This window comes from Bombyx mandarina, chromosome 08 (assembly GCF_030267445.1).
Source record: "Bombyx mandarina strain Sakado chromosome 08, ASM3026744v2".
Taxonomy (NCBI): Eukaryota; Metazoa; Arthropoda; class Insecta; order Lepidoptera; family Bombycidae; genus Bombyx; species Bombyx mandarina.
In genome coordinates, this window is record NC_143215.1 from 9,022,145 (window position 1) to 9,039,540 (window position 17,396).

Here is a 17,396-nt window from a genome sequence, read left to right on the forward strand (position 1 = left end):
TTAAGTTTAGGTAAAATTTCAGTATTGGGGCGAATTTTTTTCCGGTGCCCAGGAGCGGCATTAAGTTTAAATCCGGCCCTGGTTGTAGTCGCTTTATAAAATCAAAAGTATAAAAATTTATACTCTATGTTATTTATTCATCTTTACTAGACCAATACCTAATCGTTCTACACAACATGGACATGTGGCCTCAGTGTACCACTGAAATAGATTTATAAACGACACGTACCATCCGGCTATGGAATGAGCTCCCCTCTACGGTGTTTCCTGAGCGCTATGACATGTCCTTCTTTAAAGAGGCTTGAGGAGAATATTAAGCGGTAGGCAGCGGCTTGGCTCTGCCTCTGGCATTGCTGAAGTCGTACGTTCGCACGTAATTTTAATAGTCCTTTATGTACCAACGCGGCAACGGTTAGTTAACGACAGAAAAGTATTTTTTTAATTAGGTAGTCAGTGTCATAGACTAACTAATTAACTTCCAAGAATAGTTCAGACTTGCTAGTTTGTCTGTGCAGATTTACAGCAAAATAATTTGTTTTTGACATTTGACAAGTAAAATAAAATTATACCTTGTAGACCTTGTAGTTAATTATAAACATGCTGTTTTTATTAAAAACCTATTTAACGTAAATGTGTAAACTACTATAGATAATACGCTTCATATTTAAGATAAACCACTACTTATCATTACCTGTGTAACCTAAAACTTCTTCACATTTATTATTATAAAATGTTAACATGGATTTACAAAAATGGCTTATGGAGACGCCTAAATATACAACATTTCGTGTAAACATATTAAAAAAAAATCACCATGAAAGTTTACAACAATACCTCTTGCAAGTGTGTGTGAGCTTTTCACTAAATTAATGTTCTCTCATGGTTTCATATTATTTAAGCGGTCCTGAAACCCTTAGACACCGAAAGTTAAATTCCCTGGCCAACCTGAGGCCGATCTGGCATTAGATTGAATTCTTAATTATCGATAGAACGACGCAGACCAGTTACATTAAGCTATGTATTCATTCCTAGTGTAATTAAGCACTGTCCACCTGGTACATCTCTGTACTCACAAGCCCATAGATATCTTAGATGAATGCCACTACCCATTGTGAAATTAGAATGAAGTCTTAACTTTTTAGTAATGAGGCTGTCATGCTTTATACAATAGTATGCACACACGTATGGTTTAAATTATGCCACTGGTAAATTGAAGTACTGGTTCTAGAAGAGTGGAAAAAAGTAATTAAAGTAGTTTTAGGAAGAGTATTGCTACTATAACTAGGGGAATATTTAATTAGCATAGCCGTAAGACGTGTACTTCCCTGATGAATAGAACTACTATTATTGTAGGATTCTCTGATCTTAAAATAACTGACCCAATCTCTATTCAATCTATCAACCGTTCATTTGGAATACAAGGAAAAAAGCATTTCTTAGATGTTTTAATATAAATTGAATTATTTTGCAGTTCATACCTGTTATTCTATTATTATTATTTGTCATTTTATTATAATTTTGATGGTGGAACAAAAAATAACACATTTGATTATTGTTGGAATTTATCAATAGAATTCAAACATTTTTAGCAAGCTGATGTATTTGCTACCAAGCAGATCCCTAGCTTTTACTTTTTGAAACCTGACTGTCTTATATTAGAAAGATGGTCTGAAAGTGTAATAGTGGATCCAACTGGGAAGGAGGTGATTGTTGATGCATTATGTGCTGCTGCAGTATTAAGGGGTGCTCATGTGTTTGCTCCAGGAGTAATGGGTCTTCCAAGCAGTGAGTAAATAGCTAGAATTAATTTTATTAGAATATAACTGGTTTATATATTATTTTATAATTGTAATTTATATCAATTTTGCAATTGTTATACTATTACCACTATTCTTGTACCAAAAGACTAAAAAAATACTATCATCTTCTGCTCAGGTTTAAGGGCTCTTAAGATTAAAAACATCATGAGCGAAATTAAACTAAAAAAGAATGTGATACTGTTTCATACAATTCATCATTCAATTAATTCAATAAAACAATATGTAATTGTTCCTGTATATTATTTGCCATTTCGATAAAGCGGCACGACACGAGAACCCTCTCATCGTGGCCGCCGGAAACTACATTGCCGATCCCGCGGACCGAATGGTAAACCGTCGACGTCGTCCAAAACACGTCATCTCGGATTTCCCGATCCACTAACGGTGCTTTTAGTTACCAAGCACCGGTCATCATTCTCGTCGAACCCGTCGCTTGCGACGAAGGGCTTGGCGACGTTCTAAAAAACAAAATGCATTTTTTTTATTGATTTTGACGCAACTTTTAAGATCCCCGCGCCTAGGGGGCGCGCTGGGTATGTGGGATTTAACAATCTGCAGATGTAGTTGTTCTGCAGCTGAACCGTACCATTAAGTCTGCCGCTAGGAGCGTTGTTCCAACTAAAATTAAAATGCTTCATAACAAATTCTTGATTTTAACTGCTTCAAAGCAGTTAAAATTCTTATAACCTTGCATAGCTAGGTGAACGAGTACACAGTCCACCTGGCGTTACCTATTTAGTTACAGGAGCACCAGAGATATCATAACGTAAATATCGTAGAAAAAATTGTATTTAATGAAATATATAATTATAAAAAATATTTATTACTATTTCGAGACGAGATTTCTAAACTCGAGACTAAAGATATATTTGAAGGTTTTTCTATATATTAATATGTCAATATTTATTATAAATTATAGGTCTCCATTTAGATGAAAAAGTAGATATTTATGGTGACCTTGAAAAGAAATGCAAAAGAGGATTGAAATCGTTGTATGATGGGAAGAAGAAATATGTGGGTACGGGATATTTAAAAATGTTGCGGTCCGAATTATTTGATAATGGAATCAAGCCAAGGTCTGTTACAAAAAGAAAGTTCATTAAAAAGCAGAGTACCTAATTTATAAAAACAATTTTTTTTTGTCAATTGAATTGACGCGTATTTTCTACTACTAATAATACTAATAAACTCATATTTTACAAAATACCGGTTTTGTACACAAGGCATAGTTACATACAAGGCATAATTTCTACACAGCACTAGATTGGAATCACGCGATACAGCTTGTCTTCCTTCATTTCGTTTAAATCTTCAATAACTTTATATAAACCTCATTTTTTTATCTTTTCAGTGGTATCGCTGTGCATACTTTAATGCCTGTGTCTAGATTGCCAGTTGTGAATGAATCTGTCTGTCCTAAAGGTGAACTTCTCTTACAAAACTTACCATCTATTGTATGCGGTTGGGTAGTCAATGCACAATCTAATGAATACATACTCGACATGTGTGCTGCTCCAGGCAACAAAACAACACATCTGGCTGAGATGTCTAAAAATCAGGTATATCAGCAAAGTTATGGTTAATTTTATTATAATGATTATTCATACTACATACATTTAAACACTGTGAAACCTAAGTATGTTAATTTTTAGCACAACATTCATTTTAAAATCGAGAGCAAAAATTTTAGGCATGCATCACAGCTTTAGATAAAACATTAGAAAAAACAGAAAGGATTCGAGAAACCTGTCAAATCCAAGGTGTTACTTGCGTCACAGCTTATGCATTTGATGCCACCAAGTGTCATTCGGAAGAAAGTCTTGGAATAGGAAATGGACCCCCATTTCCATCGAATTGTTTCGATAAAATACTCCTTGATGCGCCTTGTAGTGGCTTGGGGCAACGACCTCAATTAATAAACATGATGTCACCGAAAATGATAAAATCCTACAAATTCCTACAACGTAAACTAATAAGTGAGGTAAATTGAATTTGAAGTTCTTTAGATTATTTTTTTCATAAAACTCTTTCAACACCATATTTGTCGCACGCCTTACTGATAGTAGGACCTCTTGTGAGTCCGCACGGATAGGTACCACCGCCCTGCCTATTTCTGCCGTGAAGCAGTAATGCGTTTCGGTGTGAAGGGTGGTAGGTACATAATAATATTTCAATACAAAACTAAGATATTTAGGCATACATCGTAAAATTATTTTTTATTTTAGGCTGTAAAACTATTGAAAGTTGGTGGTAAATTAGTTTACAGTACCTGTACTGTAACTGAAGATGAAAATGAAGGTCTGGTGTCGTGGGTGCTAGAAAAGTTTCCATGTTTAAAACTTATACCTGCTGAACCACTCCTCGGAGGGCCTGGTCTACCTAATTTAGGTCTTGATGATGAACAGAGGTGAGTCCAATACATGAAGTTGTTCTAGGATCTAATTATTTGTTTAATTTATAAAAATCTCAGTAGGCTGAGGCTTGGTTATGCTACCGGCACTGCTAATTTCCATGAGCAACAATGACTACTTAACATCAGTTGGGCCATAAGATTTGGCTATAAAGACAAAAATGTGTGTAAGAAACTTAGTATATATATATATATATATATATATATATATATAAAAATGATTTGCTGTTCGTTAGTCCCGCTAAAACTCGAGAACGTCTGGACCGATTTGGCTAATTTTGGTTTTGAATTATTTGTGGAAGTCCAGAAAAGGTTTAAAAGGCATATAAATATGATAATGCTCGGAATTAAATAAAAATAGCAATTTTGTTTTTCCTTTGATATATCCCCTGTCGGACGGATTCCTTTTGTTTGTTTTAAGTCTATTTTATACAAAAATTTAGGTCTTTTATTTAACGATTGAGGCACTACGAAGTCTGCCGGGTCAGCTAGTCGTTTATAAAAACCGTATTTCGTTTTAAACAAATGCTGATGTGTATTTGGTTAAACTCAGGTTAGCGGTAGAGAACGGTGTTAATCTTTACTGTACAGTAAGTAATAATTCGAACGTAGTTGTACCATACCGAAGAGGGCACCAATTTTACCCTGTCAGTTATAGATTATTGGTACACTTATACTGCAAACAGACTGAGCTATTAAGTTGTAAAATTCATACTTTTCGTTTTCTTTTTCAGAAAAATGGTACAACGCTTTGGGCCTCACATAGATGCGTTACGACCTGCAGATGAAATATATCGAGATAGTATAGGGTTTTTCATAGCAGCCTTTACGAAAACGGCAAATAATAAATAAATAGACTAAAGAAGTGACCACGTCTTTTATTATTTAATAACATTAACCTTTTCCAACATTTAACATTATAAAAGAGATAAAAATGAAACAATTTTATTTTAATACATACTTCTAAATTGTTAACGAAATCTCATAGTTAAATAATTATATTATTTTTTTATACCTATAGTCATCAGTAAACATCGAGTATATATTTATTAATATATCCAATAGGGATATAATTTAATTTTACGAGCACTAATTAACATTTCAAAATGGAAATTATATAAATGTATATTTTTTTATCACATGGAAATCTTTTTAAATCGTCTATTTATATTTATTTTGAAGGAAATAAAGTTGAAATAAATGTGATGACGTCACCCGTATGGCTAAATACAATATGGTACTTGCCTAAACGTCAGGGTTTCATTAAAAACCCATTAAGTCAATTTCAACGTTAAGGATAATAAAAATAAAGTAATAAACAATGTAATATCACCGTTCAAACATTTGAAATAAATCCCTCTACCTAATCCTATAATTATACAAAATAAAAATTCTTAAATTGTAAGAAATATAGATTTCCTATTATTAATACAGTGAGAAAATAAATTACTTATAAAGTTTGTTCTTTATCACAATCTCTTTTGTTACATTCGTATTAAAATGGCAAGTTTATATTATCACAATTACATATTACATGATACTCGTAATTAATAGGAATACTGTATTTTTATTCTAAGCCTTGTTTTACCCCGTGTTTGTTATCTATCATTAACCTACACCACAATCCCATTCGTGTCGTAATTAGGAAAGATCAATTAATTCAATACGAACCCACAACCCTTTGGCTGATTTCAGCAAAACAGCTCTCTTATCGAAATCAATGGGATCCATTGTTTTTGAACATACAGAAAATTTGAAATTTTTCATTAAAGCGACCATTGCTATTTTCGCGGAAATCATGGCGAATCTTAAGCCTGCAAAAAAGAAAAAATATAATTGAATATTCAAAAATATTGAATATGCTGAGAGGTCAATTTTGTACTTAATATCTCAACTATAACAGTCGCAGGCAATAGTATACAGGGCTTTTTGGAAATGCACCGGAAATCGACCAAAATTGGTGGTAATTTTGTTGATGCACTGGTGGTTGTTGGATGTTGTGCTGGTGGTAGAACCTCTTGTGAGTCCGCGCGGGTGGGTTACCACCACCCTGCCTATTTCTGCCGTAAAGCCGTAATGCGTTTCGGTTTTAAGAGCGGGGCAACCGTTGTAACTATACCGAGACCTTAGAATTTATGTCTCAAGGTGGGTGGCGCATTTACGTTGTAGACGTCTATGGGTTTCAGTAACCACTTAACACCAGGTGGGCTGTGAGCTCGTCCACCCATCTAAGCAATAAATAAAAATAAAAAAATGCACGATTATAACTATAATAAACTACTACTACTGCTGCTATGACCCCGAAACGGGTCTTGGCCTCCCGACAATAAACGTCGCCGTTCATCCTGGCGTTGCGCAACGCCTTGCCAATCCGACACTGAGAGATCACGTAAATTTCTTTTCAGATCAGCGGTATTTGGGCGTCCCTCCGGTAAATCCACGTACATCCGTTTTACAGCCCGATCCTGCTCCATACGAATTACATGCCCGAGCAATCCTAGCCTCCACGCAGAGGCGGATTATCCATAAGGCAAACTAGGCACGTGTAGTTACAAGGGGCGCGCGAGCTCAGAATTTTTAAATAAACAAAGAAAATAACATATCCACGATTAAGAACTAAATGCTGATCTATAATCAAAATCTATAATAGATCAACATTACAGAACAGTTAAATATATCGCCATATTTCATTCGCGCATTAGCGTAAGTACAAGGGTCCTGGTCTACTAAAGTCTAGAGTTTGATGATGATACGTCATCGTAATTGCAAAAACTACAAGTTAAAATTTAATAGTATCATGATGGCCATTTATAGCCGGTACAGGGGCGCCGATAAAGTGATTGCCTAGGGCGCTCTGGAGAATATTTGGCTCACCAAATAGCCTCTCCACATCCTTGTTTTTCCAGACTTGCCGAGAACCGTCATCTTATTATCTCAGATGATCAGATAACAATAATAATGGTAAAAAAATGTTTTTATTGCTTACTCACAAAAATATGACACTTACCTATACAGTTTCTAGGTCCTGCACCAAAAGGCAGATACAGATGTGAAGGCCTATCTTTTTTCTGATCGTCCATGAATCTTTCCGGCTTGAATTCTCTTGCTTCAGGATATATATCCTCGTCCATGTGCAATCCGTACACGGGGATGGCTACAGCATCACCGACACCTACATGCACTGTCGTTCCTGGAATTATGTATGGCTTCGTACATATACGATCCACTCGAGCCACTGGGGGATATATGCGGAGAGTTTCTGAAAATATAAAAAAGAATTCGATTAAATATCTCCTTACAGATTACATGCAAAATCTCTGTTCTTTTTCTGCACATTATCCCACTAGGTGAGGTCGGCACAGCTAATTTTTCTCTTCCATTCTCTTCTATCAACCGTCATCGCAACACTCACTCCTCTTTCTCTCATATCGTCATTCACACACTCCATCCATGTCTTCTTTGGTCGACCTCTTCCCCCTCTACAGATTCAGATTCAGGTCAGATTACATGCAAAATAAAATATAAAATACTTTCCCACTCTTTAATTCCCATGTTAAGTATTGGTGGTAGGGCATATTACAAAATCACCTCTCGAGCGTATTTCTGTTCGAGAGAGATGCAGGAAGGGAGAGGGAGAGGGAGAGGGAGAGGGAGAGGGAGAGAGAGAGAGAGAGAGAGAGAGAGAGAGAAGCGGCTCACGAAACCATAAATTTAGTATTAATCATAAATATCAAGTCTTTTCCAGTTTCTTGACTGATTATATAGGCTTATTATATTACCTTGCAGGAATGCTTCTAGATAATCCATCTGCGCCAACAATTCATAACTCATTTCTTTTCCCTTTGTCATTTCTTGAACATGAGCACGCAGGGTCTCTTGCAAATCGGGTTTAGTAGCCAGTACGTGGATAGCGAACGATAGCAGAGTACTGGAGGTCTCGTATCCAGCTATCAGGAATAACAGGCTCTGTGCATCGATCGTATCATCGTCCAGAACTGCAAATCAATCAAATATGCTAATAATAAAAATACTCTTGCAATTTAAATCCGCGTGTTTTAATCCTTTGACTGCCGTGTAGGTCACCGGTACCCTACCGGCAATTAGTATGCCGGTTTCTGTTCCTAAGACGCCAGAATATCTAGTAGACTCTGGGAAAGACGAATCCAAGGATACTGAAATCGAATGTATTTCTGGGAGTCCTAACAGACTAATACAAAAGTTATCCAGGCGCCTTTGTAAGAGAAATCGACAATAATTACTTCAATGCGCCACGTGGGGCACCGGTGACTTACACGGCAGTCAAAGGGTTAATGCTGTTTAATTTTAACGTTTGGAATCTTTGAGCCACAGAGGGACTTCGGTTATTTCCATGCTATGTGTGCTTAGTGCGAGTTTTTTAACGTTCTGGATACCGTAAAAGTTAAGTCAAATTTGAGTGGAGGCGAAACACTTGCCTACGTTTACCCCTAGGGGCACTGTTCCAACTGCATACAAATTTGAGTTAACTTTTACGCTATCGAGAACGTTAAAAAACTCGCACTAAGCACACCGTACTGAATGTTTCATAGGAAACGTTCCTGCCATTTTGTTTCCTGGGCGCTATGACGTTTCTTTCTTCAAACGAGGTAGAACAAAGTAGATAAGTACTAAGATGTTTTCATGTTTTTTTCTTTCCACAATGAAGAAAGAGCATTGTGTATTAGAAACCGAGCGTTTCTTATATAACGTGATCTGGCAAATAAAATAGTATTTATAGATCTCAAACACTACATACACATAGTAGGCTTTCTCAATACAAGGAGATAAATAAAGTAGACTCTTAGGATCAATTGGAAGAGGGCGAGGAGTTTGGTCCGCGACCTCTTCCCCTAGTTCTTTGGAGGCGCCTGATTCAGACATAACCTGGCGCGTTACCCTTCGTGGTCGGGTATCCGTAAGCTGTGATTCCCCAGCGATAAAAAAAAGGGAGATAAATAGAAAACCTTTCAGTTTTTTTTTTCTTTTTCTGAGAGTTGTTAAGTGGTTACCTGAGTCAATAGACATCAACAAAGAAAATGCCGCTACTTAGAGACAGGAGTTCTATGTCTTTGTTTTCAAACTAAAACGCATTATTGCTTCACGGCAGAAATAGGCAGGGCGGTGGTGCCCATGCGTGCTCACAAAACGCCCAGTTTCCAAACGTGAACATTAGCCTTTAAAAGCCTCCAACAAAACCGGTGCCTTTATGTGTGTTAAAATGAAACACGACAAATTTTAATAGTAGGTGATTTTAATTAATTTTAATTGTTACCCTAAAGACACTTCTGTTACATATGTAGGTTTGCATTTATATTGTATGTGTAATTTTCTATTGTATCTTCATAAGAGAATTAAAACGATTTACTGATAAAGAGAATTATTTTATGTCGTGATAAGATAACTTGGTGTATTCATAATAATAGTTAAACTTACGTATTTCCCGTTTAGCCGTATCGTTTTGCGTAGTTTCTTTTGCAGCGAAATCAATAAGAATCTGTAGGAAGTCTCCTTTCCTAAAAATCACAAAAAAATTCATTAAAGCAAATCAAATTATTATTACACTAATAAATACGGCAGGCAGCGACTTGGCATTGCTCCTGGCATTGCTGACGACGGTAACCACTCATTATCAGGTGGGCCGTATGCTCGTCTGCATACACGGGCAATAAAAATAAAAAATCCCGAAAACCAATGGTGGCCTGTACCAGTCGCGAATAATAATCGACAGACAGAATATCTATGTATTAATACGTGAAGCAAAAACTTTGTACCCCTTTTTACGAAAATTGCGCCGACGGACGAGTATGAAATTTCCCACACTTATAGAGAATATAGAGGAGTGCAGAATGTTAATATTTTTTTAAATTATGCATCAAAAAAACATTAAATCAATAAAAAAATATTACACACACTACAATGCATTTGACACACACACGCATGCATAATAATTGTTTGTTGACAAATTTTTCTTATTACTTATAGTCTGTGCTCAAATTGAGAATAGATTAAATATTGTTTGTCTTTATTATTATTTGTCTAAAGTCTAAAGTACACCTTGGCGAAATCTGTCAATATAGAAGTATATTATATAAATACAGTATTTGACAAAAGAATCATAATAATGTATAAACTTATAATTTCAAATAATTATAGTCGAATGTCGACTACCGGAGGACCACTAGTATACATAATTTCTCCTAACCTTACATGTTCCTAGAAATGTAATGAAATGATTTAAAACGTACTAAAACTTACTTTGACTCTGAAGATCGTCTTTCAGCTTTGGCTGCTTGTAGCATTCTCACTAATTCTCCGGTATATTCAATATTCAGAAACGATAGCCGGAGGTATCTGATCATTTTAGGCATAAATACTAATAACATGAGTAATATAACTCGTTTGTATTTGGGCATGTAGTCGAACTTTTCTGCGACCTACAAAACACAAGTCATTTTTATTCGGAGTAGGTAAATAATAAAGAAACTCCAACGGGAGATGTTATGAAGAAATTTCTTGTCCCTTCCAATTTTGAGAAAACTTGTTAATAGATGTTGATAGCGGCAGGCAGCGGCTTGGCTCTGCCCCTGGCATTGCTGAAGTCCATGGGCGAAGGTAACCACTTACAAACAAATTACAACCTAAAAACAGAACCATAAATAGATAATTCCACTTTTTTTTTTGTTTTTCTGTCCGCGAAAATCAGTGAATAAAGCGAAGAAATTCGATCCATTTTAAAAAATATTACTTAAAGTTTTTTTTTTTTATGATTGATAGATTACTGGTGGCCCGGAGGCCTTTCCAGCTTCACCAGGACAGGTGGGCGAGCAAAGGCTCAGCCAGGAGGGGTGGGATTTGCTAACAACTGCCCGAGCGCCTCCGAAGGAGACCTAACAACTCAAGAGCAATTGCTTCGCGAATGAATCTACTACCGGATCGGAATCGCGACCCACTGAGAAGATCCGGCGAGAAACTCAGCGGGCTGATGCATGGGTTAGGCTGCACGTCGACCTCTTTGTCGAGTTCGACGAGTACGGTTACCGGGGTTCCTCAACCTGCTCCTAGTGTTAGAGCTGAAGGTATCTAATGCAAGAGTTATTGGATCTGATGGATCCGTAAGAACGTGTCTAGGGCGACGACGGTGAAATTCTTAAAGTAAAAGTGCGACACAAGCCGTGGATAAAATTTTAAGTTTGTAAGAGTTAGATGATAAAATTGGTCCTAGCTTTTTCAGTCCTGATATTTTCATGTCGAAGGTAATGGTAGCTGTGGTCGTCCTGTTACGCATAAACATTCGAACCTCTACTCCCAACAGGTGAGAGTCAAATAAGAATTTGAGAAAAAAGTCTGTTTTTTTTTTGTTTTTTTTTTGACTACACATGAGCTTTGATGTTATAACAATTACTATTCGTTTGTCTTCTAGAGCGTCTGCAGCTCTTTCCGTCTGATTCAATTAAAACTTTGTGCTAATTTGTCGACAAGTGTGACGCCATCGCCCGTTGTGACATCGCATCATCAAAGGAGTTTGTGAAGTTAGTGAACTCCGTCTCAGCATCAGAATCTGTATAACGGCGGGAATTTCATAACACAATGTGGTTAGATATTTACTTTGACAAATCGTGAATTCTCATTACTCAAAGCGTCGCATTTAATACCAAATGCGCAAGCACCGATAACTTCTAATGTGAAATGACCCATTGTTTGTTTCATTTCAATTTCTTTCCCATCTGAAACAAGACAATTTGATAAATTCATTACTAGAAGCCGAGACTGGTAGTATTATGCAAGTTTAGTAATGGCGAAATGTCGCACGCAATGTCAATGGCTCCAAGATATTTTTGACACGTGCGAGACAAGAACTAGAGCTTCCAGATACGACTCCGGCGCAGAGAAGATTTAAGCCCACTGAGTTTCTCACCGAATTTTCTTAGTGGGTTGCGATTCCGATCCGGTGGTAGATTCTGCGGAGCACTACTCTTGCTAGGACTAGTGTTAGCAAATTCTCTCAGGTTGAACCCGTGAGCTCACCTACCCGTCCGGGCTAAGCTGGAATAGCCTCTTAGGCTACCAGTGAATAGGTAGGGAAAAAAAAGAAGATTCGACGGGAAATTCAGTGAGCTGATGCTTTGAACTATGTAGTCTGATCCAGTACGGGGACCTGTGCTTTAGTTGCTGCTTGCGTCTGTGTCTCAATTTCAAGGTCAATATTTCAAGTCATTTATAACGTATAGCCTAATTCGCGAAATGCAGAGTATGTCTTATTTCAATTGAAGTTTAACGAAAACTCAGCGTGGTTGTGTCCCGGTGTTGCTGAAGACCTTGAGCGATAGCGACGATTTACACTCAACATTTGTTGTAAAACTAATCTATCTATCTCTTAGGTTTATGGCGTTTCCTTTTAGATTTCGCCAATGTCAAGTGTATATAATACTCTGCTTTCTATAGCGGGCTTCATGAACGAGCAAGGTCACAGATATTCACTAAGAATTAAGTGAGTAGCTAAGAATGTTTGATGACAGGATCTCTGTTGATTTACCTAAAACAAATAAGACACACACAATATATATACAGGGGTTAGTTCGATAAAAGACAGACAAACTACAGCTTAATGTTATTTTGGTTAATGAATGAACTAAGAATATAAACGAAAGGGGAGTTGACAAGGGAAAGAGGAGATTTGAGATCAATGGGGCGAGGAATATCAGGAGGAAGGAGATCATAGAGGGAGGAAGATAAACGAGGACAACTGAAAAACATGTGATTTGGAGAGCCTTCGTCAAGACCACATTCGCAAATAGAACTATCCCTGATATGCAAATACACTATGTTCAAAACTTTATATAGCGAATTTGACTTCATATCATAAAATTTAATATAAAGTATTTTAAAAATAAATTAACGACATTACACACAAGCTAACTAGAATTTTCAAGTATTCTCATGAATAGTATTTTCTTATAAGTTGAGTGTGCTTAGTGCGAGTTTTTTAATGTTCTAGATAGCGTAAAAGTTAGCTCATATTTGTATGAAACGGGATCGTTTGACTACGTTTGCCGTTAGTGGCGCTGTTCCAACTGCATACAAAATTGGGTTAACTTTTACGCTATCGAAAACGTTAAAAAACTCGCACTAAGCACACAGATGTCATTCAAAATAAGAATAAAATAAGTATGTAAATGCATTCTTTTTTCATCATTTTTAATGTATGGTACGTACCAAATTTCTTGAGAAATTCGACCATCTGCTTAGAACACTGTTGTATGAGTGGAATCATATTTTTTAAGCGTGATGAGCTGAAGGCAGGTGTTAATGTGCTGCGAACGCCTTTCCATTCTAAGCCCTGTTTAAAAAAATACTAGTTTATCTACATATATCACTTCATTGAAGCAGATGCACGAGGGTGGAATTGTACGAACTCCAAGAGGGCTAGTGCAAAAGCGGTACCGCTCTCTGGTTCCAAACGCCCAGTATTAAGCCTTCGTCAAGCAGAACGCGTAATTAGCGCGCGTAAGAGCGCTAAACTGACGCCGCGCTATGCCGCCGAGATGTGTTGTATAGTAACCGGCAAACTTCTTGAGCAAATGACCTTGACTGCGCAGAACCGAATTTTAGATCACTTTGGTGGTGAGGGTGAGGCGCGACAGCAGGGGAAATCCTATCGAGCGCGTTATTGGTAGATCAATCGAACCTTGCGTCCCGCACCCCGCCCTCGTTCCGCTTGCTCCCAAAAGTACGCTTGCGTACAGTGAAAAGTCTATCGTTATTCATCGTTAAGTTATTTGTTATAATTGCTTGTTGACTTTGTTGCCATTGCTATATGTTGAGTGTTTGTTGATTTTTTATAAAAAATACACTATGCCGCGACAAACTGGTGTAGTATTCAAAAGAAAGGGTAGAAAAATTGTGTACGACGTATATTGCTTCATTATAAAACTGGGGAAGAATGATATGGAAAAAGTAAAACAGACTTCGGAAGCAAGAAAAATATCAGTGAGTAGTGAGTGGCTCGGAATGAAGCTTACGACGAATTATGAAAGAGCTAGGCTTCAGATGGAAAAAAAAAAACAGAAAGTAATCGGAAGCTGGTAATTGAAAAAAGTAACATTCGATTACTACGAATCGAATATCTCCAAAAAATCATTAATTATAGACAAAAAAGAAGACCGAACCGACCGAGTTGTAAACTACACCAATGAGCCCTATGTTGACTCATCACGATGATAGCGACTCGGGTGATGAAAACAGTGATGATGATGATGGTCAAGATTAGGATAACGAAAAAAAAATTACAAATACCAGCTTCGCTTCAACTGAACCAAGACCTGGCAACAGCTCTAGTTTTGACTTAATAGAAGGAATATCTATTTTACCCCAAGATTAAATTATTACAATTATTAACCTATATTTTTTGTTGATGTTCTAATAAATAAATACATATGTTGATTTTAATAATTTAATAGCATTATGACGCAGAGTAAATAATGTTTTTGCACGTGAGTGTACCATGCGCGAACTTACCCCCACTACGTCGACAAATGCTCAAGAAGTTTGCCGGCTATTATACTACTATGGTAACATACCGTCAAACAGAGCCCCAGCGCTATAAGTACGCAGCGTTCTGTCGCGGCGTTAGGACGCTTTGACGTCAGGCGTTGTAATTTTTTACAAATTTTATTTTAGCCTCCGAGTGAATGTGTTTTAAAATACTAGATAATGCCCGAAAAAATGATATAAATAGTTAGAAAATACCCATGCTTATACAATGCCACATCTGAATCACTCGATTTCTTAATAATTTTAAATTTTCAAACTGCTATCGAGGGCACTATGATTTGGCGAATGTGTTTACACTATTTTCAATTTAAATTTATTAAAATTTTTTTTCTATTTTTTAGTTGAATTTTATATAAAGTGTGTTTTTTAGTTTTTTTAATCTATTATTTTAATATTTTTACTGCCCTTGCAAGCATACAAGCATAGGGCCCACCTGATGGTGGTTACTGTCGCCCATGGACTTCAGCAATGCCCGGCAGAGCCAATCGGCTGCTTTTTGAAGAGTGGTAGAGTTGTTTTACTATTTAATGTTTCAAGGTAGACAAGTGCATTCATGTTATAATCTACGTCTAAGTGGTGAGGCATGAGCTAGTTTATATGTTTAACCAATAACAAAAAGAAAAGATAAGATACTAGTACAAAACATAATTTCATTGGTCAAAAACCTTTAAATTTAGCAAAGACCGACTCAGATATCGTGGTTCCATACTGTTCAAAGTGTTACGGTCAGTAAAATGATCAAAATCCCGGATCATTATAGCTTTAATAAGCTCAGGATCTAAAATATGTAGAACTGGACGTCTTCCATCAAAGGTACCTTGAACAAATAAAAAAATATTTAACATTTTTATACACAACCATAGTTTAATCATATTTGATAACAAAAATTTGAAATATTTCAGTAATTACTAACAATCTGATAAATCATACTACTGATTTCTCTTATATCTTACATATATTTCTATTTCATGATTTTTCAGTACATCCACTTCAGTCTCGTTTTCATGAACAGATGTGATTTCACCTTTCCATTACCTACAAGGGTGGGCCATGAAGCGATTCCGCCTTAAAGCAATGCTCTCATGATCTTGCCAATTTTAATAAAAAGTAATCCATTTTAAAAGCACACTAATCATTTTGGAAAACATAAAACTTCGACTCAAGTTCCAAGATAGGTCGCATTCGTAATATCAATGGGCTCTGATAAACATACATGCTTAAGCGTCATGGGTTCCTCAATAAAATTAAATCGCATTGCGAAAGAATTTAGGGTATTTTTCATTAAAAAAAACTCACCGCCGTATGGATGACCTTTGAAATATTGGTAGATATCCAATTGGTATTGGTGAAACGACTTTGCGGCTTTCAAACGCGGTCCAAGATTTCCAAGAAAAATAACAGGTTTCTTAAACGGAACACCTCTTTTTTCAAAATAATCAAATGTATTTGTGTAGTAGTAGTAAATAAATATTAGAAGAGTTAAAATCAATATTAACTTCCAATCATTTTGAATGAATTGTAAAATTTGCACTGTACCAGGTGAAAATTTCATTTTTATTTTAATTTGTTAGTTCAAATTCAGATTCAAAAAATGTAAATAAACACTCCGTTATTCGCTTTTATCATCTTTTACTCAGATTGTCTCAGATCATTATAAATAAAAGCAAGCACCATAGTTAAATGCATAGATTATACACTTAATATATGTTAAATGTGTATTATCTATGCCTACTTATCGACTTGCATAGATAAAACATAATTAACATTTTACCATGGAGTTAATAACTACCTACAACCATATTACATCAACCTGTTTATCAACATGATATATTGACTATGCTCATTGTGTACTGCAATGCGTATTCAATCATACTACAAATTTACATAGTCTGTTTTGATCATTAAGTATATAGCATACAAGTAACATTTAATTGAAACATGTGTATATTATCACAACTTAAATGTTAAATTCATAATCGCTTCAGTCTTGAAAAAGTGGTATTGTCATGGTCATGTAAAATTGGAGAAGGCAGATTTAATACGTCTTACGATATCTTGCAACTTCTTCCTACTCGAGGCCAACTTACTGCACTCATATAAGATACTCATTTCAGACTTAATTTGGTCGGTCCACCGCGGCACCGCACGAGAGATCTTACGCGCGGTCTTGTGTCGTTCACCTTTTCTTGCACGACGATATGTTCGACTAGTTTTACTGGTGGTAGGACCTCTTGGGAGTCCGCACGGGTGGGTACCACCACCCCGCCTGTTTCCGTATTTCGGTTTGAAGGGTGGGGTAGCCGTTGTAACTATACTGAGATCTTAGAACTTATATCTCGAGGTGGGTGGCGCATTTACATAGTGTTTATAGAGTAAGATTTTCGTACAAGGTCATGACCTGTCACGATCAACTTTAAGCAAGAACTGCAATCATTGTGAAACAAATTTATTAAATTTAATTCAAATTGTCAACTATGTTTGTAATGGAAAGCTGATATGTTTATATTTCGCACGCATGACTTAATTGAGATGGAATGATTTGATTATATAGACTTATTTAACTTTTAGATAACTTTCGATTTAATGTTATTAAGTAC

At 36.3% G+C, this 17,396-nt stretch overlaps 2 protein-coding genes across 2 annotated transcripts; one reads left to right on the forward strand and one right to left on the reverse strand.

Moving 5' to 3' along the window:
* The first annotated feature begins 500 nt into the window (after window positions 1-500).
* On the forward strand, window positions 501-5,099 carry LOC114248181 (tRNA (cytosine(72)-C(5))-methyltransferase NSUN6). Its single transcript, XM_028181341.2, has 7 exons — window positions 501-843; window positions 1,590-1,785; window positions 2,740-2,896; window positions 3,172-3,379; window positions 3,511-3,801; window positions 4,046-4,227; window positions 4,965-5,099. The coding sequence occupies exons 1-7, from the start codon at window positions 739-741 to the stop codon at window positions 5,080-5,082; spliced, it is 1,257 nt and encodes a 418-aa protein (XP_028037142.2). The 5' UTR covers window positions 501-738; the 3' UTR covers window positions 5,083-5,099.
* CYP354A1 (cytochrome P450 9e2-like) lies at window positions 5,093-16,496 on the reverse strand. The gene is made up of 9 exons (XM_028181307.2): window positions 16,096-16,496; window positions 15,465-15,616; window positions 13,462-13,585; window positions 11,854-11,972; window positions 10,504-10,682; window positions 9,682-9,761; window positions 8,010-8,225; window positions 7,238-7,489; window positions 5,093-6,044 (listed from the first exon to the last, which is right to left on the reverse strand). Exons 1-9 carry the CDS (start codon window positions 16,349-16,351, stop codon window positions 5,872-5,874), a joined length of 1,551 nt encoding a protein of 516 aa, XP_028037108.2. The 5' UTR covers window positions 16,352-16,496; the 3' UTR covers window positions 5,093-5,871.
* Between the last annotated feature and the right edge of the window lie 900 nt (window positions 16,497-17,396).